The sequence below is a fragment of the Lucilia cuprina genome, chromosome 6 (genome assembly GCF_022045245.1).
Source record: "Lucilia cuprina isolate Lc7/37 chromosome 6, ASM2204524v1, whole genome shotgun sequence".
Lineage (NCBI taxonomy): Eukaryota > Metazoa > Arthropoda > Insecta > Diptera > Calliphoridae > Lucilia > Lucilia cuprina.
Window position 1 is genome coordinate 3,015,562 of NC_060954.1, and position 27,845 is coordinate 3,043,406.

Consider the following 27,845-nt stretch of genomic DNA (forward strand, 5'->3'; position numbering starts at 1 on the left):
TTAGATTCTATACAAGGTAGTTTGACTGAATGAACGACATTTGTAGAGCCACTTAAAAAAAAAAAAAAACTCACAAAAACTACGCCTCATTGCATCACTTACACTTTTAAAAGTAAAATGACATAAAACTATGGTACTAGGCGGGGGGGGGGGAAGGTTAGCCAACTATCGTTTAAGAAAAATAATAAAATATTGCCTAAAGTCTGCATAGATTGAAGTCTACAGTATAAGTGTACTATAGTCTATAATATGATTCGATCATAGCCAATATTCTAAACATACTATGGTTAATATTCCAACTAGAATATTTTTATAAGCCTTAGCAGACTATAATCTAAAATCTGTCCAGATTATATTCTGTAGTGTGTCCAGATTACAGCTTGAAGTCTACTAGATTTAAATCCATAGTCTAACTTGACTATTACCTAGATTTTAATGGGCGTAAACGATCCTTAATTTTGTTGATCTTGAGAGAGGTGTAAACCTTCGGAAGAAGTTCCTTTAAAAGTACTTTAACACGTTTATAATTTCAAGACATGATCGAGCTTTTTGAGTTATCCTTCCCTTAGAAAATAACATAAACTAGATTCATTTTATTTGGCTGGTAACTTCAGAAGAACAGACATTTTGTCGAACGTAACAAATATAAAATACAAGATCACTTAAAGATCATAGATCATAATCACTTTCAAAGTTCGAAACCATTTTTCTATTCTCTATAGCCTATAGTCTCACTAACTAGACTATAAACTAGACGGTTATAGGTGTAAACGTTCCCTTATTAAACTGATCTTGAGAGAAGTGTAAAGCCTAAGAAGACGTACCTAGCTATACTTTTTTTCTTGAGATAATATTTATAATTTCCAAGCATGATCGAGCTTTTTAAGTAATCATTCTCTTAGAAAATAGCATAAACTAGATTCACTTTATTTAGCTGATAACTTCCGATATATACTTCAGACAACTATCTATTTTAACTATCAAAATATGATTGAGTTATTTGAGTTATACTTCCCTTAGAAAATAACATAAACTAGATTCTCTTTATTTGGCTGGTAACTTCAGACAGACACTTCAGAGAACGTAACAAATATAAAATACAAGATCACCGAAAGATCACAAGAATCACAATAAAAATTTGAAATCATTTCTCTATTTTCTATAGCCTCCAGCCTATAGTTTTTGACTAAAACCAATAGTAAAATTGAACTATAACCTAGAGGGTGATAGGTATAAACGACGATCTTTAGTTAAGCTGATCTTGAGAGAAGTTTTAATCCTTAGAAGAGGTCCTTAGCCGTACCTTAACAAAATTATAATTTCAAAATATGATCAAGCTATTTGTGTTATCCTTCCCTTAGAAAATAACATAAACTAGATTCACTTTATTTGGCTAGTAACTTCAGACAGACACTTTAGACAAGACAAAACAACGTAACAAAACTAAAACACAAGATCAACGAAAGATCAGAAGAATTACATTTTAAGTTTAAAACACATTTTCTCTATTCTACTTAGTATTGAAAATAAGTATTGAAAATGAAACTATGTCTCTTCTAAAATGAAGCGTATTTTTATAAACGTCGTTATGATCGTATTGATCGATGTTTGTTTAGATTTTATATTTTTGGGGTGATTGTGCGTTTTTTTTTTCTTTAAATTTAAGTGAGTAAAGTTTAGTTATTTCTTTTAAAACGTCTATTCTCCCATATTTAAAGATTCTGTGCAGAAAAATCTCTGAGTTTTTTTTTTCGTTAAACTTTTTGTTAAATTTCAATTGTAGTTTATGTTTTAAACTCTGTTTTTGGCATTAGATTCTGTATGTGTATAAAAGTATCGCAAAATCTATAATGAATTACAGTTCAACTAAACGCAGTCTTTTGAAAACATCAATTAAAAGTGTTACTAATACTTATTAAAGGAAATATCCTAATTTTTTGTGGAATTTAAGAAAAAAAAAGAAACCTAAATATGAAATTTTTGGTGAGAAATTTAACATATAAAACTAAAATTGTAAAAATATTTTTCGACAATGTGTTATAGATTTTGTTTGCCTTAATTGCTGCTACTGCCGCCCATCCTGGTATTTATGGTGGTTTGGGGGGTTTAGGTCATGGCTATGGTTTAGGTGGTGGCATTAGCTATGCTGCCCCTGCCGTTAGTTATGCAGCTCCCGCTGTAAGCTATGCAGCTCCTGCTGTAAGCTATGCAACTCCTGCTGTAAGCTATGCAGCCCCAGCTGTTACTTATGCTGCCGCCGCTCCTGTGGTTAAGGCCGTTGCTGCTGCCCCAGCTGCTACAATTGTCAAGACTGTAGGCCCTTCTTCTGCTACCAGTTATAACTCCTTTACCACTGTGAGTTTGTTAAGTTCATCATTTAAAGCTAAAATTTCCTTAAACTTTTTCTCTACTTAAAGGTTGTTAACCAACCAGCTGTTAAAGCTGTAGCCGTAGCAGCTCCCGCAGTTTCCTATGCAGCTCCTGCCATTTCTTATGCAGCACCCGCCGTTTCCGCTGTTAAGGTAGCTGCTGCGCCTGCCATTTCCTATGCTGCTGCTCCTGCCATTTCCTACGCTGCTGCACCCGCCATCTCAGTAGGGTATGGCCATGGTGGTTTTGGTTATGGTCATGGTTTTGGCTATGGCGGTCATCATTAAGTTTCTTTAGTCCGGAAAACTATCATCACCCTCAACAAAATCTTCTACTTATGAAACATTGAATGCCGCCGTATTAATTTCGCCATTAACGAATAACGAACTTTAGTCATTAACTTTGTTTTATGTTTTTTTTTAATATTCATAGTAATTTTAAGAATACCAAATCGGAGGGTTTTAAAAACATCGTTTACCGCCCAACCAATATACCAGCACGATTGTAGAAAGAATCAAAAATATATTTATAAAATTTATAATTATTATTTTAAGCGCTAACATTTTTATGTTTCAATCTAATCGCCGTTTCTTTGCTCTAATCTTAATCTCCTTTTTATTTTAAATTAATGGCAAGGAAGAAAGTTCATGTTTAAAATTTAAACCCCAGAAACAGAAATCTCTTGTATTGTGATCATATAGTTCATATTTTTAGAAAACATTTTATAAATCAAAAAATTTAAAAAAAAGTTTTTAAAAATAAAAAGTAATTGAGCTTTTTTCAAAAAAAAAACTCTTGAATTTTATTTAATGTGAAAATCAAAAAAAAATCGATGTGTTGGTCTATAAATTAGACTATATACTGGACTAGGCTGGACCATAGACATGACTTTATGTAGACTATAGATTGTACTATAAACTAAGTCATATACTAGACTGTAGATTACACTATAGGCTGAAGAGTAAACAGTAGACTAGAATATAGACTACAGTGTAGGTTTGACTATGTTCTTGACTAAAGACCAAAATATGGTCTAGAATATACACTAGACTATAGAATAGTCTATAGGCTAAAATCTATACTACAAAGTAGACTATAGACTAGAATATAGACTACACTATTGAATGGACTTTACTTAAGAAGATTATGGAATATACTATATACTAGACTATAGACTGGACTATAGACTAGACTATAGACTCGACTATAGACTAGACTATAGACTAAACTAAAGACTAGACTATAGACTAGACTAAAGACCAGACTAAAGTCCAGACTAAAGACTAGACTATAGACTACACTAGATTATATACTAGTCACAGACTAGACTAAAGACTAGAGTATGGGTTAGACTATATACTAGACTATAGAAGAAACTAAAGGCTAGACTATAGGCTAAACTATAGACCAGACTAGACTATAGACTAGACTATAGACTAGACTATAGACTAGACTATAGACTAGACTATAGACTAGAATATAGACTAGAATATAGACTAGAATATAGACTAGACTATAGACTAGACTATAGACTAGACTATAGACTAGACTATAGACTAGACTACAGACTAGACTATAGACTAGACTATAGACTAGACTATAGACTAGATTATACACTAAACTATAGACTAGACTTAAGACTAGACTATATACTAGACTATAGACTAGACTATAGATTAGACTTTAGACTAGACTATCAATTAGACTATAGACTAGACTATAGGCTAGACTACAGACTAGACTATAGACTAGACTAGATTATATACAAGACTACAGATTAGAGTATGGACTATACTATAGAAGAGACTATAGGTTAGACTATAGATAAGCCTAAGGAATACACTACAGATTCGACTATAGACTAGAATGTAGACTAGACTATAGACTACACTAGCTTATATACTAGACCACAGACTAGATTATAGACTACACTAGCTTATATACCAGACCACAGACTAGACTAAAGACTAGAGTATAGGCTAGACTATAGGCAAGACTGTAGACTAGACTATAGATTAGGCTGCAGACTGGACTTTAGACTAGACTGCAGACTAGACTATAGATTAGACTATATACTAGACTACATGCTAGACTATAGACTAGACTATAGACTAGATTATATACTAGACTAAAGACAAGACTATAGGCTAAACCATAGGCTAAACTATAGAGTAGACTATAGACTAGACTTTAGACTAGAATATACATTAGTATATAGACTAGACTATAGAATAGGCTATAGACTAGGCTATTTTAGACTATGTATATGCTAGATAATACACTAGACTGTAATCAAGACTATAATAATAACTGTAGACTAGACTAGTTTGTAGACTACACTAATAACTAAACATTTTTTTTTTTTTTGAAAATTTATAATTACGAATCATTCTCGACATATTTTAGTTATCCTTCTCTTAAAACAAAAAACTAACATAAACTAGATTCACTTTGTTCAGCTGGTGACTTCAGTCAGACGCTGGACAAGACACGTACGTATGTACATACGAAACAAACGACCAAAACTAAAATATAAGAGCAGCAAAAGACAGACCATAAGAATCACATTTTCTCTACTTTAAAATATTGTAAAAGAGATGCATTGCTATGTGAAAAATGATGCGAATTTTGTGTAGAGATAGATCGTTTTTAATGTATTGATCATAATTTATGCGATCGATGTCTGTTGAATAGATATTTTTTCGGGGTGATTATGCGTGTTTTTTTATTATTTTTAGTGAGTGAGTTTAGTGGTTTAATTTTTATGTGTTTTTTTTCCCCAATATTTAGAGATTCTGTGCAGAGATTTTTATGTGTTTTTTTGTTTTGTTTTATTTAGTTCGGCTTTTGTTTAATTTCAATTGCAATTTTTTGCATTAGATTTTCCAATGTGTATAAAAGTATCGTAAAATCTATGATGAATTACAGTTCAACTAAACATATTTAGACGTGCAGTCATCTGGAAAAAGCGGTTAAAATATTAAAGTGTTACTAATATTTGTTTAAGGAAATATCCTGATTTTTGTGATTTTTAAGAAAATTTAATAAAAGAAAATATAAATATGAAATTTTTGGTGAGAAATCTAAATTTTTAGAAAAAATTAGTTTTTTTAATTTATTAATCATTATTGACATGTGTTATAGGTGTTGTTTGCCTTAATTGCTGCTACTGCCGCCCATCCTGGTATTTATGGTGGTTTGGGTGGTTATGGTCATGGTTATGGTTATGGCGGTGGCATTAGTTATGCTGCCCCTGCCGTTAGTTATGCAGCTCCAGCTGTAAGTTATTCAGCCCCTGCTGTTAGCTATGCAGCTCCAGCAGTTAGCTATGCTGCCGCTCCTGTAGTAAAGGCCGTTGCTGCTGCTCCTGCTATTTCATATGCTGCCCCAGCCATTTCGTATGCAGCCCCAGCAGTTGTCAAGGCTGTGGCCGCTCCTGCTACCAGTTATTCCACTTTTAGCACAGTGAGTTGTTTAAAGGTTTTGCTTTAAGTTGAACTCTGTTTTGATTTTTTATTTTTTTAATAAAAAGGTTGTAAGCCATGCACCAGCTGTCAAAGCAGTAGCTTATGCCGCTCCAGCCATTTCTTATGCAGCTCCTGCCGTTAAAGTAGCTGCTGCCCCAGCCATTTCCTATGCTGCTGCTCCTGCCATTTCATATGCGGCCCCTGCCATCTCCTATGCAGCTCCTGCCGTTTCAGCTGTTAAGGTCGCTGCTGCACCCGCCATTTCCTATGCTGCTGCTCCTGCCATTTCCTATGCTGCTGCGCCTGCCATCTCGGTAGGGTATGGTCATGGTGGTTATGGTTATGGTCATGGTTATGGCTATGGTGGTCACCATTAAGTTTCTTTAGAACGGAAACTATCGACCTCAAAATAACCAACTACTTGTGAAACATTGAAAGCCGCCGTATAATTTTTGAAAATAACGATTAACGAATTTAGTCATTAACTTTTTTTAACGTTGTTTACATTAACTTTAAGAATATCAAACGCTTGTGTTAAACAAACAACATTTATTCCCCTTAAAGGAAAAACCACCACGTTTGCAGAAAGAATCAAAAATATATTTTATATTTTAAAGTAAAAGAAAAACACAAAAATTATAATTATTATTTTAAGCGCTAACTCTATTATGTTTCAATTAAACCGCCTTTTCTTTGCTCCAAAAATTTTTTAGGTATTAAATTGTTTAATCCTTTTTCCATATAAATTTATGGCAAGGAAAAAAAGTTCAATTTAAACAAAAAAAAAAAAAAACGACAACAGAAATCTCTTGTATTGTGATTATTTAGTTGATATTTTTAGAAAACAAATTTTTATAAATCAAAAAGCAAAAAAAAAAAATAATAAATAAATATAAAAAGTAATTGCACTTTTTTTCATAAAAAACTTTTGCAATTTTGTATATGTGAAAGCCTGTATAAGGTCAGTATTTTGAGCTGGACTACAGAGTAAACTAGAAAATAAACTAGACTATAAACATGACGGCCTAGACTATACACTAGAATTTTAACTAGACTACTGACTAGGCCATTGACTATAAACTATAGACTATACTAATATATAGACTATACTACAGACTATAGAATAAATTATAGAAAATGCTATGAAAAAAACGATATACTGTAGAATAGACTATAAATTAGACTATAGACTAGACTGTAGACCAGACTATAGACTAGACTATAGACTAGACTGTAGACTAGACTATAGCCTAAACTATATAATAGACTATAGACTAGACTGTAGAATAGACTATAGACTAGAATATAGACCAGACTATAGACTAGACTGTAGACTAGACTATAGAATAGACTAAAACTATAATATAGACTAGACTATAGAATAGACTATAGACTAGACTATAGAATAGACTATAGACTAGACTAAAGACTACACTATAAAAAGACTAAAAATTAAACTATAGACAATACTATAGACTAGAAAATAGACTTGGCTATAGAGTAGACTATAAACTAGACTATAGACCGGACTATAGACTAGATCATAAACTAGACTATGGATCAGACTATAGATTAGACTATAGACCAGAATATAAACTAGACTATAGACTAGACTATAAATTAGACTATAGACTAGACTATAGACTAGACTATAGACTAGACTATAGACTAGACTATAAACTAGACTATAGACTAGACTTTAGACTAGACTATAGACTAGACTTCAGACTAGACTAGACTATAGACTAGACTAAAGACTAGACCAAAGATTACACTATAGACTAGGCTATAAATAGACTAGGCTACAGACTTAACTATATACTAACCATTGACAACACTAGATCGTAGACTAGAGACTAGGCTATAAATAGAATATAGACTTAACTATAGAAAGGACTATGGAGTAGAACATACAAGACAAGACTACAGCGTAGACTATAGACAAGACTATAGACTAGACTATAGACAAGACTAAAGACTAGACTATAGACAAGACTATAGACTATAGACAAGACTAAAGACTAGACTATAGACAAGACTATAGACTAGACTATAGACTAGACTATAGACTAGACTATAGACAAGACTATAGACAAGACTATAGACAAGACTATAGACAAGACTATAGACAAGACTATAGACTAGACTATAGATTAGACTGTAGACTAGACTATAGGCTAGACTATAGGCTAGACTATAGACTGGATTATAGACAAGACTATAGACAAGACTAAAGACTAGACTATAGACAAGACTAAAGACTAGACTATAGACAAGACTATAGACTGGATTATAGACAAGACTATATACTAGACTATAGACAAGACTATATACTAGACTATAGACTATAGGCTAGACTGTATACTAGACTGTAGGCTAGACTATAGACTGGATTATAGACAAGACTATAGACTAGACTATAGACAAGACTAAAGACTAGACTATAGACTAGACTATAGACAAGACTATAGACTAGACTATAGACTAGACTATAGACAAGACTATAGACTAGACTATAGACTAGACTATAGAATAGACTATAGACAAGACTAAAGAAGAGACTATAGACAAGACTATAGACTGGATTATAGACAAGACTATAGACTGGAAAGAATATACTTTAGACTAGACAGACTTGACTATAGGGTAGAACATATAAGAACTACATTGTATACTATAGGCTAGACTATAGACTAGACTGGATTATAGAGTAGATTGTAGATTATACTATAGAATAGACTATACTATAGACTACATTATAGTCTAGACTTTAGAGCATACTATAGAAACAGATGTTTACATTTCGTCCACAAAGTATACCTTAAAAAGGCACTTTTGTTTATTTCTGAAAGTACTTTCACAAACTCTGTTGATCAAACATTCTAAAGTTAGTTTTGTTTAGATGGTGACTTCAGTCAGACACTAAACAAGACACAAAGACACTGATTATAAGAATTACATTTTGAGATTGAGACAATTTTCTCTGTCTATAGTATTAAAAAGGAAAATATGTATTTTATAAAAGAGAGCAAATGCTTTGCGAATTTAGAGAGTTTAGAGATCGAACGTTTTAATGCATTGAACATAATGTGAACGAACATAAGTTTGGGGTGATTGTGCGTGTTTTTGTTTAAGTGAGTGATTTTAGTGTTTTTATTAAGTTAGTTTTTTATTCAATATTAAGAGATTCTGTTTAAAGATTTTTGTGAGTTTTTTGTTTGAATTATTTTGGTCGCTTTTGTTTAATTCAATTTTTTAAGATTTTTTCGCATTAGATTTTCCAATGTGTATAAAAGTATCGCAAAATCTTTGATGAATTACAGTTCAACAAAACGCATCTAGACGTGCAGTCATTTCGAAAAAGTTGATAAAATATTAAAGTGTTATTAATACTTGTTATTGAAGGAAATATCCTGATTTTTGTGATTAATAAAAAAAATAATAAAATAAGATGAAATTTTTGGTGAGAAAAATTTAAGAAAAACTATTCTGTGGATGTTATAATCATTCTCGGCATGTGTTATAGATTTTGTTTGCCTTAATAGCTGCTACTGCTGCCCATCCTGGCATATATGGTGGTTTGGGAGGTTTAGGTCATGGCTATGGTTTAGGTGGTGGCATTAGCTATGCTGCCCCTGCTGTTAGCTATGCAGCCCCTGCTGTCAGCTATGCAGCTCCAGCTGTTACTTATGCTGCTGCTGCTCCTGTGGTTAAGGCTGTTGCTGCTGCTCCTGCTATTTCATATGCTGCCCCAGCACCTGCTGTTGTCAAGGCTGTTGCCTCTCCTATTATTAGTTACACTACTTATGTGAGTTTTTTTTCTGATTTTTAATTGAAACTCAGTTCTATCTTGATAATGTTAATGTTTTATTTTTAGGTTGAAAGCAATTCCCCAGGTTCCAAAACTATTGAAGTTGCAGCTCCTGCCGTTAAAGTAGCTGCAGCACCTGCCATTTCCTATGCTGCTGCTCCTGCCATATCCTATGCAGCACCCGCTGTTTCCGCTGTTAAAGTAGCTGCCGCGCCCGCCATTTCCTATGCTGCTGCTCCCGCCATATCCTATGCAGCACCCGCTGTTTCCGCTGTTAAAGTAGCTGCCGCGCCCGCCATTTCCTATGCTGCTGCTCCTGCCATATCTTATGCAGCACCCGCTGTTTCCGCCGTTAAAGTAGCTGCCGCGCCCGCCATTTCGTATGCTGCTGCTCCTGCCATTTCCTACGCTGCTGCACCTGCCATCTCAGTAGGGTATGGCCATGGTGGTTTTGGTTATGGTCATGGTTTTGGCTATGGCGGTCATCATTAAGTTTCTTTAGTCCAGAAACCATCATCGCCCTCAGCAAAATCTACTACTTATGAAACATTGAAAGCCGCCGTGTTAATTTTGCCAATCACGATTAACGAACTTTAGTCAATAATTTTGTTTTATGTTTTTAAAATATTCATCTTAATTTTAAGATTATCAAATCGAGGAACACCAAAAGATCAATTATTTCCCAAAACGTTTGCAGAAAGAATCAAAAATATATATATTTTTATATTTAAAGTAAAAAAATTCTAATTCTTATTTTAAGCTCTAACTTTATTATGTTTCAATTTAACCGCCTTTTCTTTGCTCCAACCTTTTTTTAGTTATTTTTAAATTAACGGCAAGGAAAAAAGTTCATGTAAATATATAAATTGGAACACAAAAACAAATAGCAGAGCCGAGATCTCTTGTATTTTGATTATATAGTTCGTATGTTTAGAAAACAATTTAGAAATCTTAATGTTAATGGAAAAAAATAATAAAAAGTAACTGAACTTTTTTCAAAAACCTCTTGAATTTTATTTAATAGGAAGGTATCAAAAAAGAAGATTTGTTGGTCTATAGATTAGACTATAGATTTTAACTGACAATACTATTGACTATAAAATAGACTAAACTATAGACTATAGACTAGACTGTTGACAAGATTATAGACTCACTTCTTGATCACACTTAGACGAGACTAGACTAGACTAGGCTATACTTTAGACCCGACTAATGAGTAGAATATAGACTAAAATATATTATAGACTAAGACAGTAGAGTATAGACTAGACTATAGACTAGACTATAGACTAGACTATAGACTATACTATAGACTAAACAATAGACTAAACTATAGATTATACTATAGACTAGACAATACTAGACTATAGACTAGACTATAGACTAGACTCTAGACTAGACTATAGGCTAGACTCTAGACTAGACTATAGACTAGACTCTAAACTAGACTATAGACTTGACTATAGACTAGACTCTAGACTAGACTATAGACTAGACTCTAGACTAGACTCTAGACTAGACTATAGACTAGACTCTAGACTAGACTATAGACTAGACTCTAGACTAGACTATAGACTAGACTATAGACTAGACTATATACTAGACTATAGACTATACTATAGACTAGACTACAGACTAGACTCTAGACTAGACTATATACTAGACTATAGACTAGACCATATACTAGACTATAGGCAAAACTATAGACTAGACTATAGACTAGACTATAGACTAGACTATAGACTATACTATAGACTAGACTATAGACTAGACTATAGACTAGACTATAGACTAGACTAAAGACTAGACTATAGACTAGACTAGACTATAGACTAGACTATAGACTAGACTATAGAATAGACTATAGACTAGACTATAGACTAGACTATAGACTAGACTATAGACTAGACTATAGACTAGACTATAGACTAGACTATAGACTAGACTATAGACTAGACTATAGACTAGACTATAGACTAGACTATAGACTAGACTATAGACTAGACTATAGACTAGACTATAGACTAGACTATAGACTAGACTATAGACTAGACTATAGACTAGACTATAGACTAGACTATAGACTAGACTAGACTATAGACTAGACTATAGACTAGACTATAGACTAGACTATAGACTAGACTACAGACTAGACTATAGACTAGACTATAGAGACTAGACTATAGACTAGACTATAGACTATACTATAGACTAGACTATAGACTAGACTATAGACTAGACTATAGACTAGACTATAGACTAGACTATAGACTAGACTATAGACTAGACTATAGACTAGACTATAGACTAGACTATAGACTAGACTATAGACTAGACTATAGACTAGACTATAGACTAGACTATAGACTAGACTATAGACTAGACTATAGACTAGACTATAGACTAGACTATAGACTAGACTATAGACTAGACTATAGACTAGACTATAGACTAGACTATAGACTAGACTATAGACTAGACTATAGACTAGACTATAGACTAGACTATAGACTAGACTATAGACTAGACTATAGACTAGACTATAGACTAGACCATAGACTAAACTATAGACTAGACTATAGACTAGACTATAGACTAGACTATAGAATGGACTATAGAATGGACTATAGAATGGACTATAGACTAAACTGTAAACTAAAATATAGACTAGGCTGTAGACTAGACTATAGGCTAGACTATAGATTAGACTATAGACTAGACTATAGGATAGACTAGACTATAGACTAGACTATAGGCTAGACTATAGACTAGACTATAGACAAGACTATAGGCTAGACTATAGACAAGACTATAGGCTAGACTATAGACAAGACTATAGGCTAGACTGGACTATATACTGCACTATAGACTAGACTACAGACTAGACCATAGACTATAGACAAGACTATACACTAGACTATAGGCATTAACCTGTACTATTTTTTGACTAAAGACTAGACTTGACAATAAACTAGAATGTAGACAAGAACATAGACTAGACCATATGAGTCTATGTACTAAAATATGAAATTTAAACTCATTCCTTTTAATCACTTGTATTGTATTATGTCAAGTATATATTTTAAATATTTCTACAGTAAATAAATTTAAAATAAACAAATTGACAAAACCAAAACAATGTAAATAAATTAAAATAAATTAAAGAAAATGCTAAAAAAGGTTAGATGACATTTTTGGGTGCTAAATATATTTAGAAACTGTTAGATCTAGCACTAAAAGTGGGTAATTGTTAACACTGACAGTTAGGAAATTTTACAAGATTTTTATGAATCAAATATCTTTTGAGCAAAATTGTTATAGGGTTGGGTGTAAAATTGAACTTTTTACACAAAATCTCTTTATTGTTAATAAATCTTATAAAATTAATGTGTTAGGTTAGGTTGATAGGAGGATGTATACTACACCAAATCCGAAGGAATACACCTAGGCCACTATCGGACCTGTTGTGCGCTCCAATTAGTGTGTTAGTAAAGAGAAATATCGAAACTCTCTCGAATTCTAAAGACTTGGGTGTATGGTTGGTTCACAAAATAACCTCTTTCAAAAGTCATCCTCGATTGTTATTTGACAAGGTTTTATTGGTGTATATATATCAGATTCGTTCTTAAACAAATATGTTATTAAAACAAAAAAAACTATTATTTTTCACACAAAATATCTGTCTGCGATGATCACTTCTTCATGTTTAACATAAACACGAGTAACTGAAAAGTTTTGTTTGCGATCGTAAAGACTTTTTAATTTACTAGTAGTTTTTAACTGTTAAATAATTGTAATATATTCTCTCATTTAAAGTAAAACAATGTAGAATTCTTATGTCCTTAAATATGGCGAACAACAGTTGTTGAACAATTTCATTTCCACCGGACATGCCCTAAAACAAAAACTTGTCAAAACTTTATTTGGCTTTTGAAAAAAAAAAAACAAAAACTGATTACTGCAAGACCTACCTAACAATTGCTTAAATAACCAATAGAAAACAAGAATTAGTTGCGAATTTAATTTTTTTTTTCGTCAAATAGGTTTCATCACATAGAAACTAAGTTATAACAAATGAAAACTTGTTAACAGATACAAATGAAATTGTGTTTTTTTGAGATTTTTTATTATAGAGTTTGAATCTGTGTAAATAGTTGTTTGAGTTTGTTGAAGTTGAAGCGCGATTGATTAGAGTGATCGTTTGATTTTCTTTGTTTGTTTGTTCACAATTTTTTCCATGTAATCAATAATTGTAGAATCTGTTTGGAGTTAAGTGATCTTGATGTGTATAAAAGTGTCGTAAAATCTATGATAGATTACAGTTCAAACAAAAGCCTTTCACAGCGCAGTCATCTGGCAAAACAATCCAAAGTTTCGATAATCGTACTAGTGAAAAATCATCCTTTTTATTTTGTTAATTTTTAAAACAAAAAAAATTAAAGAAATGAAATTCTTGGTGAGATAATCTCGTTTTATTGTCTAATCTGTGTGTAAAGTTTGCTAAAATTAGTGTAAATTGTATTGTAGATCCTTTTGGCTTTGGTTGCTTCGGTGGCTGCTCATCCTGGTTACTTGGGTGGTGGTGGTTTAGGTCATGGTTATGGCGGCGGTTTTGGTATTGGTATTGCTGCTGCTCCCGCCATAAGTTATGCTGCTCCTGCTATTAGCTATGCAGCTCCTGCTGTTAAGGCTGTAGCTGCTGCTCCTGCTATCTCATATGCTGCTGCTCCTGCTATTTCATATGCCGCTGCTCCTGCTATCTCATATGCTGCTGCTCCAGCTATTTCTTATGCTGCCCCTGCACCTGTTGCTGTTGCCGCTCCAGCTCCAGTTGCCGTAGCTGCCCCTGCTCCCGTAGCTGTTGCCGCCCCTGCCCCAACCTTAGTTAAATCCGTTACCCCTGCCTCTACCAGTTATTCTACCATCAGTACTGTAAGTATTTTCTTCTCTCACTTAAATGTTTTTCTAACATGTATTCCTTAACATAGGTCGTCAATCATCCAGCCATCATTAGAACCGTAGCTGTAGCAGCTGCTCCTGCTGTTAAGGTAGCCGCAGCACCTGTGGCCGTTGCTGCCCCTGCTCCTGTTGCCGTGGCAGCGGCTCCTGCCATCTCCTATGCTGCTGCTCCTGCCATTTCTTATGCTCCCTCTATTTCCTATGCAGCACCCGCAGTATCTTATGCTGCAGCAGCTCCCGCCATTTCTTATGCTGCTCCCTCCATATCTTATGCTGCTCCAGCTGTTTCAGCCGTCAAAGTTGCTGCTGCTCCCGCTATTTCATTGGGTTATGGTGGTGGTTATGGTTTTGGTCATCATTAATTTTCTCATTTTTCGAGAAAATCCCTAAAACTGGAAACTTATTGAAAGCCGCCGATCGCTCCCTATATAAATATTATATTATAAATATACTCCAACAGCCCAACCCATAATGCTTTATGAATTTAGTCATTTGATGTTAAATCTTTACTGATTTCAATTAAATATACTCATCTTAGTTTTAAGTCTTAACCGGGCCAAAAGAAATATCTTTGCCCAAAAAATTTTAGCAGAAAGAATCAAAACAAATTGTATTTATTAATATTTAAGCACTAATTTTATTTGTTTCCATTTTAAACTTAACTGCCACTAAATTTTCATCTAACCTTTACATATGGAGGGAACATATGTATTTTAGTTGTATGAGTTATATACTCATTCATATATATTTTTTTTAAGAAGGCAAGGAAAAAAGTTCAAAATACTTTTGTTGTGATTATATATAAATTTTTTATATATAAATTTAGATTATTTATTTGATCAAAATGTGAAAATCGCGTAAGCAAAATTTTATAAAAAAACAAAAAAAAAAAAAAACAAAGAGATAATAAAAAGTTTGCAACTTTTTTCATAAAATCAAATTTTAAAAAAGTTTTTTTTTTATGATCCTGGACTATATAATCAAGACTATATTTCAGACTATAATAACGATAGAATATTCTGTTCTCCGGGCTATAGATAAGATTATAGGCTAAATTATAGACCAAAGTTCATACGAAACTATAGTCCAAACTAAAGCCTAGACTACAGACTAAACTATAGTCCAGTAAAGATTTTATACTTAACTACAGTATAAATTATAAACTAAACTATAGTCCAGACTATACTCAAAACTATACTCCAGTCTAGATCAAATACTAAGCTGTAGTTTAGACTATATACTAAACTAAATTCCAAACTATATACTAAACTATAATCCAAACTATAAACTTAGTCCAGACCCAAGACACTAAGCTATAGTCCATTGACCATTCACTAAATTATTGTTCAGTCCAGAACTAGAAACTAAACTAAAGTTCAGACTCAATACTAAACTAAAGTCCTAAATTTGGACTAAATTACAGTCTAGGCCTGACTATAGACTTAACAACAGTCCAGGCCTGGCTATAGACTTAACAACAGTTTAGTTCAGACTATGGACTAAACTATAGTCCAGTCCAGACTAGAGACTGAATTATAATCCATATTGTACACTAAACTAGAGTCAACACAATATACCAAACTGGAATCCAGACTATTAAAGACTAAACTATAGTTCACAATATAGACTAAACTATACTCCAGACTAAATAATATTTCTAACTATGGACTTACTATGGTCCAGACTATAGACTACAGGCTACAGTCAAGACTATAGTCTAAACTATAGACTAGACTACAGACTAAACTATAGTCCAGACTATATACCAGACTACAGACAAAACTATAGTTCAGACTATAGTCTAATTTATAGACGAGATTATAGACTAAACAGAAGTCCAGACTGTAGACTAAACTTAGGTATAGATTATAGTCTAGACCAAGCAGTTAGCTATAGTCCAGGCTATTGTCTTAACTATAGTTCAGGCTGTAGTCTTAATTATAGTCCAGGCTATAGTCTTAACTATAGTCGACACTAAAGTCTAAACTATAGACCACACTAAAGTCTAAACAATAGTACAGACTAAAGTCTAAACTATAGACCAAACTAAAGTCTAAACTATAGTTCAGACTAAAGTCTTAACTATAGTCCAGACCAATGTCTAAACTATAGTTCAGACATTTCTCTAAACTATAGTTCAGGCTATGATCTTGACTATAGTCCCGACTATAGTCTAAACTATAATCCAGACTAAAGTCTAAACTATGGACCAGACTAAAGTCTAAACTATAGACCATACTAAAGTCTAAACTATAGTCCAGACGAAAGTCTAAACTATGGACTAGACTAAAGTCAAAACTATAGACCATACTAAAGTCTAAACTATAGTCCAAAGTTTAAACTATAGACCAGATTATAGTCTAAACCAAAATATAATATACTTTGGTCTAAACTATGATCCACACTATGTCTACAATTAAAAATATTTTAAATTAAAAAAGTTTTAAATTTTTTTTTTTCATTTTTATGAAAAAAGTTGCAACATTTTATTAAATATAAACTAAAATTGATATATAATCACAATATAAATAATTTCAACTTTTTTCCTTGCCATTCTATAAAATACACATACATACATATATAAATGAGGAGGGATTAATTCATTGAACTAAAATATATACGTTATAAAGGAAATAAAAAGGCAGTTAGTTTTAAAAGGAAAAAAATATAAAATTAGTGCTTACAAATTAATAAATACAATTTGATTCTTTCTGCTAAATATCTGGGCAAAGATGTTTGTAGCCCATTAAAGACTTAAAATTAAGATGAGAATATTTAATGAATGACTAAAGTCGTAAATCCTTATAAGCTTGGCGGTTGTTTATATACAAAGAGAGTTCTTTAGAATTTTCTCGTAAAAAAGGAGAAAATTAATGATGACCATAACCATAACCACCACCATAACCATAACCCACTGAAATAGCAGGAGCAGCAGCTACTTTGACGGCTGAAACGGCTGGAGCAGCATAAGAGATGGAGGGTGCAGCATAAGAAATGGCGGGAGCAGCAGCTATAGCGGGTGCTGCATACGAAATGGCGGGAGCCGCAGCCACGGCAACAGGAGCTGGTGCAGCAACAGCTACAGGTGCTGCAGCTACCTTAACTGCAGGAGCTGCAGCTACTGCCACGGTTCTAATGGTGGCAGGATGATTAACGACCTACGTTTTAAAATACTTGTTAGAAATATATAAAAGTTAGAGAAGATAATACTTACAGTACTGATGGTAGAATAACTGGTAGCAGCAGGAGAAACAGCTTTAACTAAGGTGGGTGCTGGGGCTGCAACAGCTACGGGAGCAGGGGCAGCTACGGCAACTGGAGCGGCAACAGCAACAGGAGCAGGGGCAGCATAAGAAATAGCAGGAGCAGCAGCAATAGCAGGAGCAGCATATGAAATAGCAGGGGCAGCAGCTACAGCCTTAACCGCAGGAGCCGCATAACTAATAGCGGGTGCCGCAGCAATACCAATGCCAATACCACCACCATAACCATGACCTAAACCACCACCACCTAAGTAACCAGGATGAGCAGCCACCGAAGCTACCAAAACCAAAAGGATCTACAACATCATCAACACGAATTTCAAAAACTTTACAGCGTTTACATAAAAACAAAATTATCTCACCAAGAATTTCATTTTTTTAAGTATTTTTTTGCTTTACAAAATAAAAGGACGATGATTTTTTTCTAGTTTATTTCAACTAATCAATCTTATGATCAACGAAACTCTAGTTTGTTTTGCCAGATGACTGCTCTCTAAAATGCGTTTGCTTGAACTGTTATATATTAGAGATTTTGCGACACTTTTATACACATCAAGATCAATATGCTTCAAACAGATTCTAATACAATTATTGATTACATGGACAAAACGTTAAGAAACCACAAGAAACACGAAAAAATAAACTTACAATCACCTCATGAAAAAAATATGGAAAAAATCAAATCAATAGCACTTCAACTTCTTAAACAAAACTTAAACAGACACTAATACAGTCAAAGTTTTTACAGACTTTATTTAATTTCAATTGTATTTGTTAACAAGTTTTCGTTTATAACTTTGTTTGCGTATGATGAAAACTAAACTATTGAAATGGTCTAGATAAGAGTTCAATTATGGACTGTAGTCGAGACTATACTCCAGACCATATAGACAAAACTGCAGTATACTACTACAGACTTTACTATATACCAAACCATAGAATGGCTAGACTATAATCCACAGTGAACTCCAGACTATAGAAAGCATTATAGAATAGACCCTAGTCCAGACTATAATATAGACCATAGTCCAACCTATAGAATAGAATATAGTGCAGACTATAGTCCAGTCTATAGTCCAGTCTATAGTCCAGACTATAGTCCCGTCTATAGTCCAGACTATTGTCCAGTCTACAGTCCAGACTATTGTCCAGTCTATAGTCCAGACTATAGTCCAGTCTATAGTCCAGACTATAGTCCAGTCTATAGTCCAGACTATAGTCCAGACTATAGTCCAGTCTATAGTCCAGACTATAGTCCAGTCTATAGTCCAGACTATAGTCCAGTCTATACTCCAGACTATAGTCCAGTCTATAGTCCAGACTATAGTCCAGTCTATAGTCCAGACTATAGTCAAGTCTATAGTCCAGTCTATAGTCCAGTCTATAGTCCAGACTGTAGTCTAGTCTATAGCCCAGTCTATAGTCCAGACTATAGTCCAGACTGTAATCCAGTCTATAGTCCAGACTATAATATAGATAATAGTCCAGATAAGAGAATATACTCTAGTCCAAACAATAATATAGATCAAAGCCCAGAAAAAGGAATAGACTATAGTCCAGACTATAGGATAGACTATAATCCAAACTGTAGAATAGACTATAGTTCATTATGCAGAATAAAATATAGTACAGACTATGGAATAGACCATAGCCCAGATTAAAGAACAGACTATAGAATAGACTATAGTCCATACTGGAAAATATACTGTTGTCCTGACTATAGAATAGAATATAGTCCAAACTATAGAATAGACTATATATAGTCCATACTAAAGAATAGACTATAGTCCAGACTATAGAATAGACTATATAAAAGACTATTGAATAGACTATAGTCCAGACTATAGAATAGACTATAGTCAAGACTATAGAATAGACTATAAACCAGACTATAGAATAGTCTATAGTCCAGACTATAGAATAGTCTATAGTCCAGACTATAGAATAGTCTATAGTCCAGACTATAGAATAGTCTATAGTCCAGACTATAGAATAGTCTATAGTCCAGACTATAGAATAGTCTATAGTCCATACTATAGAATAGACTATAGTCCAGACTATAGAATAGTCTATAGTCCAGACTATAGAATAGTCTATAGTCCAGACTATAGAATAGACTATAGTCCAGACTATAGAATAGACTATAGTCCAGACTATAGAGTAGAATATAGAACAGACTATAGACTATGGAATAAACCATAGCCCAGACTAAAGACTTTGAAATAAGCTAAAGTCCTGACGATTGTCCACACTATATAAAAAAACTATAGTTCATAAATACTTAATAAAGTTATTAATGATTTATAGTAGGAATTTTGTATGGAATAAGCGATTAAGACTTGAGTTAAGACTTATCTAGACTCAATTAAAAAACATTTTATTAAATTTAGCATTTGGTCTTTATTTATACACAATCTAATTAACGAAGTAAAATTTGAGGTTAAAACAAAATATATAAAAATTAAGCATGGGGCAACAAAATGACCACAGTAAGAATTAAAATTATATTGACTATTACAAAACATAAAGCATTTAAAGTTTTGGCAATTTCCTTCCAGGGATGTTGTTGAATCTCAATAAAATCATTAGACTGCAAAAGGTGGGAAAAAGTTATAAAAATATACGAAATAAAGGAAGAAACAAATTTCTACTTACATCGGCTAATCTCATGCACAAAAACAAACGTAAGGGAGAAAAGTTAACGGCCGACATTAACCAATCATAGGGCTTGGTCTTGGGTGGATATAATTCCAACCACATTAAGGCAATGTGAAGCATATAACAGAAAGTGGATATACGTAAAATATGCTGATAAGCAATCACTGGATTTTAGCAGAAATTAATAAAAATTGTTAACAAGTTCTTAAGAATGTTGCCCTAAGGCAAAACAGATTAGAAATACTCACTGATATTAGGCACATAGGGCGTAGGGGCATGTTTAGTGATAAACATTAAACCCAACATTAAAATTAAAATAACCACCAAAATTAAAGCACCACGACGATAGCCTCTCAATAAAAAGGATAAAATAATCAATATTTGACAAGCTATTAAAAAGATAACAAACATATTATTTCATATCGAATCGATAACTCTATATATAACCACATTTTACCCACCCAATATCGGTACGGAAAAAACATTTTTATAAAATGTACTATTTCTTGATATTTCAAATATTATCGAAATATCACCATCCATTGACTGTATAATATCTTTATCGGTAAACCTTGCTATTAAACCTTTAACTATAGGATTAACAGAAATCTTATGTAAATGCCATTCAGTTAGTGAGTCCACATTATCATGAGGCATTTTATCTTTATAGATTAAAGGCAATTTCTCCAATGGACCTGATTCTAAACCAAATTCAATTTCACATTTTAAATGTTCATTGGGCCAATTTTCTTCAGCATTTACACACCAAGTGGTAAGTATGACATCGGGAAAGTTTAAGGTAATCGAACCATTACTTTCAATTCTTACCTCATGATAGAAATCGAATATACGATGACTTTTACCGGCGGCACTGGGGAAAAATTGTTAATGTTTTTATATGTTTTTTTCTCTCTCTAGTTATTTTTTGCAGACTTACTTTATGACCATTAAATGGGGCATCCAAATATCATATTCATTATATTGTATCGTATCAATAAAACTGAAATTTTCAGGTTTCCATTGTATGCGCGGATCCTGCCAATTCTAAAAAGCGCAAGTTTATATTTATTGTTTTTTTTTTATTCTTTTTTTTTGAGAAACTGAATTTATTTGTATGAACAACTTTATGATGATGAATGACAAATGAAATGAGAAATGGAAAAAAGTTCGCTATAGTTAAAGTAACTGGCCTAGGTCCTTAACTTAAAATAATATTAACATTTATTTGTCCATGTCTTTAATGCCGAAATAAACTCAATCTGTAACCAAGCCCATTTTTGATCAAAGGACGTTTTTTCGGAAATATAATCTAATATTGAAAGTATATTTTTAAGAAGAACAGCAAAGGACTAGATTGTAAACTAGACTATAGACTACAGAGCCGACTATAAAAAATCAGACTATACAGTTAACTACATATAAACTAGACTATTGAATATGACAGACTTTAAACCAGACTTATAGTCTATAGACAATCGACTAGGCTACATTGTCTAGACACTATCGAATAGACTAGACTATAGACTAGACTATAGACTAGACTATAGACTAGACTATAGACTAGACTATAGACTAGACTATAGACTAGACTATAGACTAGACTATAGACTAGACTATAGACTAGACTATAGACTAGACTATAGACTAGACTATAGACTAGACTATAGACTAGACTATAGACTAGACTATAGACTAGACTATAGACTAGACTATAGACTATACTATAGACTAGACTATAGACTAGACTATAGACAAGAATATGGACAGTACTGAACTATACACCAGAATATAGACTAGACTATTGACTAGACTATAAACTAGACTATTAACTTGACTATAGACAAGACTATAGACCAGACTATAGCCATGACTATAGATCAAACTATATACTAGTCTACAGAATATAGATGAAATTCTGAAGCAACATTTTTGACTGTATACTAGACCGTTAAAAAATTTGTTAAAAATTTCGATATATAGGAAATTCTGATTCAAAACTTTGGCTCTATAATTTATGAATTAATTTATGAAATCATGAAAATGATAAAATTTATAAAAAAGAAATAAAAACAAAATCACTCACCAGCATGACATTCAAACGGGATTGTAAAAAACCATGATCATGTTGATAACGTATCGAAGCAATATTAAACGAAAAATCAATGCTGTTTAATGAAGGAGGAAATGAAGCGTTTTCAGCTTTCGAGGTTATATTCGCCAATAATTGCTGATATGGACTTAAAGGTCTTACATATTCTTCAAGTTCATTTGAAAAACCATCAAATTGACAATCGAAAAACCAACTAGCAGGTATATTATCATAAGTAGTAAAACTTATATAGTTGATATTTAATGGAGAGGCATCGGTGAAATTCAATAAAGGTTCTTCCTTATAGCCGGGTATATAAACCAATAAACTGGCATCTGTAATGAAAAGAATAATACGGAAATTATAAGCAAAATTAAAAATAACAAGAATGTTTGTTAGACAGTTAAAGGTTATACCCTTCGTTTGTATAATTTCAATGGGTGTGGGATCAAGCATTGATAAAATATTTGGCTCCTGATTAGTAGCCACACGACGACGTCCCATGCTGGTACGTATAGTAGAAAATTGATTACGACCCGCACCAATGACTAATCAAAAAAAAATATGCAAAAACAAAAATGGAGAAACAATTATTTTAAAATTTATGTTTAAAAATAGAAATTTAAATATTTCACCAATTTCATATACACGATCCATTAATTTGGGACGATCATTAACCGCTAATAAAATATGAGCATCTCTAGCGGTCATTACATAAAATTTCAAATGTAACAGTTCCGTTTTGGCCAATTTATTATTATTTAATTGGGGTATATGAAAAAAATCCGCATAACTATAACCCCGATTATTAGGTATACTATAGTGGCGACAGGTATGCATTTGTGCCAGACTGACATTATATTTGAAATCAGCTTTAACACTATTTATATAAAATAAAACTATGCCAACTATAAGATGATAAAACCAATGACACATTTTTTTAAGATTTTTTTCTTTTGTGTATAATAATTTTTCTTCTTTTTAAAAAACAACCGATCTTGCTAGTGTTTCAGAGAGAACTAAATTTTTGCTTTAGTTTAAGGATTGTTTGTGAATTATGAATGAAATATTAAAGATTGTGTTTCAATGTAAAGAATTTTATCACTTTATGAAAGAGAAAAAGCAAAAAAGGTTTTATCGCTTACACAAAGATATAAATGAGAATTAACCCATGAAGTGTTAAGGAGAGTCACACATGGGCTTACTACTGTAAGATGATAAGTCACAACATATTTTAAATATTTTTTTAAAGAAATATTTAAAATAAATTTATCTTATAATTCGAATTTATTAAAAATTTATTTTAATTTTTTTTTACTTAACAAGTTTTTCCCATAAGTCTGTAAATTACTCAATAAACTAAACAGACATTAGATATTACAATTCTTAAAAAAACTCTATAAACTCTTCACAATTTTTAATTTCAAAATTTTCTTATATTTTCTAAAATGAGTTTTAATTTTTAGCTATAAACATGTCATTTTAAAATTTAACGGTTTTTTGTAACTCTGTAACTCTGTCTAAGTTAACGCCGTTGCAAACCAATTTCATTTGAGCGACTTTGTGTTTTCTGTCAACAACAATAGAAAACAGCTGACCGGCATAATTACAAAAAACATGTGATAGAATTGCCAATGCTGAACAACTGCTGGAAAACAAACATGAGGGTTACCATTGTTCTATAATTTTATAAATATAGGGAATTTTTAATTCAACTTTATTTCTTTCAAAAATTAGAATTTTTGGGAAAAAATATATTCCTAAAAATTTAGGGAAAATATTTAATAACGATAAAATTATCTACAAGGTCTAAAATCTAGTGTAGTCTATAAACAGACTATAGTTTAGTCTATTTTCTAGACTTTATTCTAGTCTAAATCTAGTTTAATCAAGTTTGTAGTCTAGTCTAAAGACTAGTCTATAGTTTAGTTTAGTCTATTTTCTAGACTTTATTCTAGTCTGAATCTAGTTTAATCAAGTTTGTAGTCTAGTCTATAGTCTAGTCTATAGTCTAGTCTATAGTCTAGTCTATAGTCTAGTCTATAGTCTAGTCTATAGTCTAGTCTATAGTCTAGTCTATAGTCTAGTCTATAGTCTATAGTGTAGTCTATAGTCTAGCCTATAGTCTAGTCTATAGTCTAGCCTATAGTCTAGTCTATAGTCTAGTCTATAGTCTAGCCTATAGTCTAGTCTATAGTCTAGTCTATAGTCTAGCCTATAGTCTAGTCTATAGTCTAGTCTATAGTCTAGCCTATAGTCTAGTCTATAGTCTAGTCTATAGTCTAGTCTATAGTTTAGTCTATAGTCTAGTCTATAGTTTAGTCTATAGTCTAGTCTATAGTTTAGTCTATAGTCTAGTCTATAGTTTAGTCTATAGTCGAGTCGATTATCTAGTCTAAAGTCTATTATTTTGTCTTATTTATAGTCTAGAAGTTTAGAAATTTTCAGTTTAGCGATCGTTAATAAATTATTGATATCGATCGTTGGGAAATATTCTTTAGAAAGTTATTCATCGTTAAAAAATTGTCTATAAACAATTTTCTTAATTCCTATCCCACTTTCGTAATCATTAAGCGATGGCAACCCTACACATGGTAACATCTTTAATAATTTAGTAACCTGACATCAGCTGCAATTTAGTTGTTAAACGTATCGTCTAGTGAACAGTTGTTTGTTTTTAGCTATCTAACACATTTGCGGCTCTAATTTGTGTGTCGAACTTTTTTTTGGAATAATTAACAAATAAAACAACAACAAAATAATAAAAACAAATTGTTTATAAAGAGAAAAAAAAGAGTTAACAACAAAACAATACCACGGAATTAATGACGCCCACAACTACAAAATAAACTTCCTTTTGAGCGCTAAAAAAACCAACTAAAGGTAAGTTTTATTTAAAATATAAAAAAGAATTTAAGGAATTTCTTAAAACTTCTTTTAATAAAAATACAAAAACAACAACAAATTGGAACTTCATTAATAAAGGTATCACGTAAAGAATACAAATAAACGAAAGAAATCTAAAATACAAAAAAAAACCTTTAAAAAAAAGAAAGTTTGCTTCTACTTCTAAAAGTGTTATCGGTTTTTATTATTTATTATCGATGATGATGTTGTTAACATTGTTGTTGTTAGTTTGTTTTTCAATTAATATTCGTTCTTCTGCAGTTTTTTTTCGAACATTTAAATTTAGTTTTTTTTTTTTGTGAGTGGCTCGCTGAAGAGCTTAAACAAAGCAAGAAAATTTATGAATAATCTGAATGATTTAGTAGTTGTTGTTCTCAAAACTATATTATGTAGGTTGTGTGTATTATTGTTGTTGTTGTTATTATTATAGTTATATTTTGTTTAACGAAGAGCGAGAGGAAGTTTAAAAAAGTGTTTAAATTGGATTTAAAAACTTAAAAATATGAATTTTAAAACTTTAAAAAATTTGAAAATTTCTTATATGTTTTGTCGAAAACTATTTGATTTTTTTTTTTTTGGAAATTAAGTTTAATTTAGAAAATTTTTAGAAATAATCAAATTTTACTTTCTCTGACAAATTTTAAAACCAAAACCTACCAAATGTTTGAAAATTATTAAACAGTTTTAATTTTGAAACTCTAGAGAGAGAAATGTTCGAATTCAAAATTCGAATACTGGCTAAAAACAAAGAAAACTTAATTAATTTCGTAGTTTTTGACATTTTACTTATATTCGAAATTAAATTCGAATTTTCGAAAAAGCATAATGTATTAAAATTTTAGTTTTTAAGTAAAATTTTATAGAAAAAACTTACTATGACTTGTGAAACGGTAAAAATTTAATTTCGAAATTTAATTCGAATTTTCGAAAATTTGCAAAATTTTAGTTTTCCAACATATTTCAATAACAAATTCTATCTTAGATGTGCAAAATTCAAAAAAAAAATCTTGATTCAAATAAATTTTAGCAAAAAATTTAATTTCGTAGTAAAGTTCAAATTTTCAAAAATGTTTCAAAATATTGATATTCTAGTTCTTAAACCCAATTTAATAATAGAAACTCATACAAACTTGCAGATTCCAAAAAAATATCACGATTTTTTAAAATTTTAATAGAAACTTTAATTTCGAAATTAAGTTCGAATTTTCGAAAACTTTAAAAAATACCAAAATTTTTAGTTTTCAAACAAAATCTATAGACAAAAATATATTTAGACTTAAAAATCATTAAATAGAAATTAGAAATTGAAAACTACCGAGTTGAAAATTTTTAATTTAGAATTCGAAAGGAAATTACAAGGAAAACTTAATAAATGTTTTGGGGTTTTTAAAACTTATTAAAATTTTTTGGTTTTCTTCTAAATAAGGATCAAATTTTTTAAAATTCATTTAAAATTTTCGAAATTAAGTTAAAATTTTCGAAAATGCTTTAAAATTATCACATTACAATTTTGAAGCATAATTTAATAATATCTAAAAACTAAAATTTAGAAAATTCTTCAACAATTTCAAAAGTTCAAAATTTAAAAGAAAAATTATTAAAATCAATAAAATTAAAAAAAATTTCTAAAAATTTAGTTTAAGCGTCAAAATATGGTTTCCAACTAATATTTTTAAATTTAATCTATGTTGTTATCTCAGGTTAGCAACATAAATTGACTCATGATTTAAAGAATTTGCATTGAAAAGTTTAGAGAGAGAGAAAATGTATTTCTTTTTTTGTGAGAGTGATTGATAAGAAGTCTTTAATTTGGACTTTGAAATAAACATATTGCGTAGACATTTAAATTTACACCCCGCTTTCTTATCTCTCTGACAAATGACTTTGCTTCTATAAAAGGTATTCCCTGTAATAAAAAAATACTACTACTGTCTGCTTAGAAAATTTACCGTTTCCCAATTTCAAAGCACAAGCGTCAAGGTGACTAATTTACTAAGCGGCAATTTCCGCTACGAAAAAAAATCTGTTAATGTGGCGTTTTTTTACTACGGGTTAATAGTTCTACCTGCCAAAGGGCGTAAACCTTTCTTTACATATAAAACTTTCAAAAAATAAATGTTATTGGGCTAAAAGCTAAGTCTAAAATAAAATATAGTTCACTATAAACATGATCATAGAATAGACAAGTCTATACTATAGACTAGACTAAAGATTAGACTATAGACTAGACTTTAGACTAGACTATAGACTAGACTTTAGACTAGACTATAGACTAGACTTTAGACTAGACTATAGACTAGACTTTAGACTAGACTATAGAC

The 27,845-nt window shown here is 31.7% G+C and overlaps 5 protein-coding genes across 6 annotated transcripts; 3 read left to right on the forward strand and 2 right to left on the reverse strand.

The window, feature by feature from the left end:
* The first annotated feature begins 1,827 nt into the window (after positions 1–1,827).
* Positions 1,828–6,498, forward strand: LOC111689193 (ice-structuring glycoprotein-like). The gene is made up of 5 exons (XM_023451688.2): positions 1,828–1,983; positions 2,044–2,355; positions 2,418–2,599; positions 5,613–5,835; positions 5,903–6,498. Exons 1-5 carry the CDS (start codon positions 1,972–1,974, stop codon positions 6,212–6,214), a joined length of 1,041 nt encoding a protein of 346 aa, XP_023307456.2. The 5' UTR covers positions 1,828–1,971; the 3' UTR covers positions 6,215–6,498.
* Positions 6,499–9,165: 2,667 nt separating this feature from the next.
* Positions 9,166–10,650, forward strand: LOC111689194 (cuticle protein 16.5-like). The gene is made up of 3 exons (XM_046955687.1): positions 9,166–9,300; positions 9,364–9,645; positions 9,715–10,650. Exons 1-3 carry the CDS (start codon positions 9,289–9,291, stop codon positions 10,138–10,140), a joined length of 720 nt encoding a protein of 239 aa, XP_046811643.1. The 5' UTR covers positions 9,166–9,288; the 3' UTR covers positions 10,141–10,650.
* A 3,307-nt stretch (positions 10,651–13,957) lies between these two features.
* LOC111680006 (cuticle protein 16.5) lies at positions 13,958–15,541 on the forward strand. Its single transcript, XM_023441612.2, has 3 exons — positions 13,958–14,104; positions 14,176–14,580; positions 14,637–15,541. The coding sequence occupies exons 1-3, from the start codon at positions 14,093–14,095 to the stop codon at positions 14,967–14,969; spliced, it is 750 nt and encodes a 249-aa protein (XP_023297380.2). The 5' UTR covers positions 13,958–14,092; the 3' UTR covers positions 14,970–15,541.
* Positions 15,542–17,067: 1,526 nt separating this feature from the next.
* LOC111680007 (cuticle protein 16.5-like) lies at positions 17,068–18,455 on the reverse strand. The gene is made up of 3 exons (XM_023441613.2): positions 18,233–18,455; positions 17,822–18,166; positions 17,068–17,765 (listed from the first exon to the last, which is right to left on the reverse strand). Exons 1-3 carry the CDS (start codon positions 18,242–18,244, stop codon positions 17,478–17,480), a joined length of 645 nt encoding a protein of 214 aa, XP_023297381.2. The 5' UTR covers positions 18,245–18,455; the 3' UTR covers positions 17,068–17,477.
* A 1,749-nt stretch (positions 18,456–20,204) lies between these two features.
* Positions 20,205–23,644, reverse strand: LOC111680005 (neuronal acetylcholine receptor subunit beta-4). 2 transcript variants are annotated; one of them, XM_023441611.2, is made up of 8 exons: positions 23,253–23,644; positions 23,034–23,165; positions 22,612–22,952; positions 21,466–21,572; positions 20,990–21,399; positions 20,777–20,917; positions 20,526–20,692; positions 20,210–20,460 (listed from the first exon to the last, which is right to left on the reverse strand). In XM_023441611.2, exons 1-8 carry the CDS (start codon positions 23,551–23,553, stop codon positions 20,332–20,334), a joined length of 1,728 nt encoding a protein of 575 aa, XP_023297379.2. In that variant the 5' UTR covers positions 23,554–23,644; the 3' UTR covers positions 20,210–20,331. The 2 variants fall into 2 exon arrangements, with proteins under 2 accessions (XP_046811638.1, XP_023297379.2); XM_046955682.1 differs by lacking the exon at positions 23,034–23,165 and having other exon boundaries at positions 20,205–20,460.
* Positions 23,645–27,845: the final 4,201 nt, after the last annotated feature.

Coding starts and splice junctions, on each gene's coding strand:
- LOC111680005 (XM_023441611.2), bottom strand. CDS start 23,553: ATGTGTCATTGGTTTTATCATCTTATAGTTGGCATAGTTTTATTTTAT. Junction 20,918..20,989: donor TTTTTCCGTACCGATATTGG/GTGGGTAAAATG, acceptor TCTTTTTAATAG/CTTGTCAAATATTGATTATT. Junction 20,461..20,525: donor TGTGCATGAGATTAGCCGAT/GTAAGTAGAAAT, acceptor CACCTTTTGCAG/TCTAATGATTTTATTGAGAT.
- LOC111689193 (XM_023451688.2), top strand. Junction 2,600..5,612: donor GCACCCGCCATCTCAGTAGG/GTATGGCCATGG, acceptor CGGTGGCATTAG/TTATGCTGCCCCTGCCGTTA. Junction 5,836..5,902: donor GTTATTCCACTTTTAGCACA/GTGAGTTGTTTA, acceptor TTTAATAAAAAG/GTTGTAAGCCATGCACCAGC.
- LOC111680006 (XM_023441612.2), top strand. Junction 14,581..14,636: donor GTTATTCTACCATCAGTACT/GTAAGTATTTTC, acceptor TCCTTAACATAG/GTCGTCAATCATCCAGCCAT.
- LOC111680007 (XM_023441613.2), bottom strand. Junction 17,766..17,821: donor GTTATTCTACCATCAGTACT/GTAAGTATTATC, acceptor TTTAAAACGTAG/GTCGTTAATCATCCTGCCAC.
- LOC111689194 (XM_046955687.1), top strand. Junction 9,646..9,714: donor TTATTAGTTACACTACTTAT/GTGAGTTTTTTT, acceptor TTTTATTTTTAG/GTTGAAAGCAATTCCCCAGG.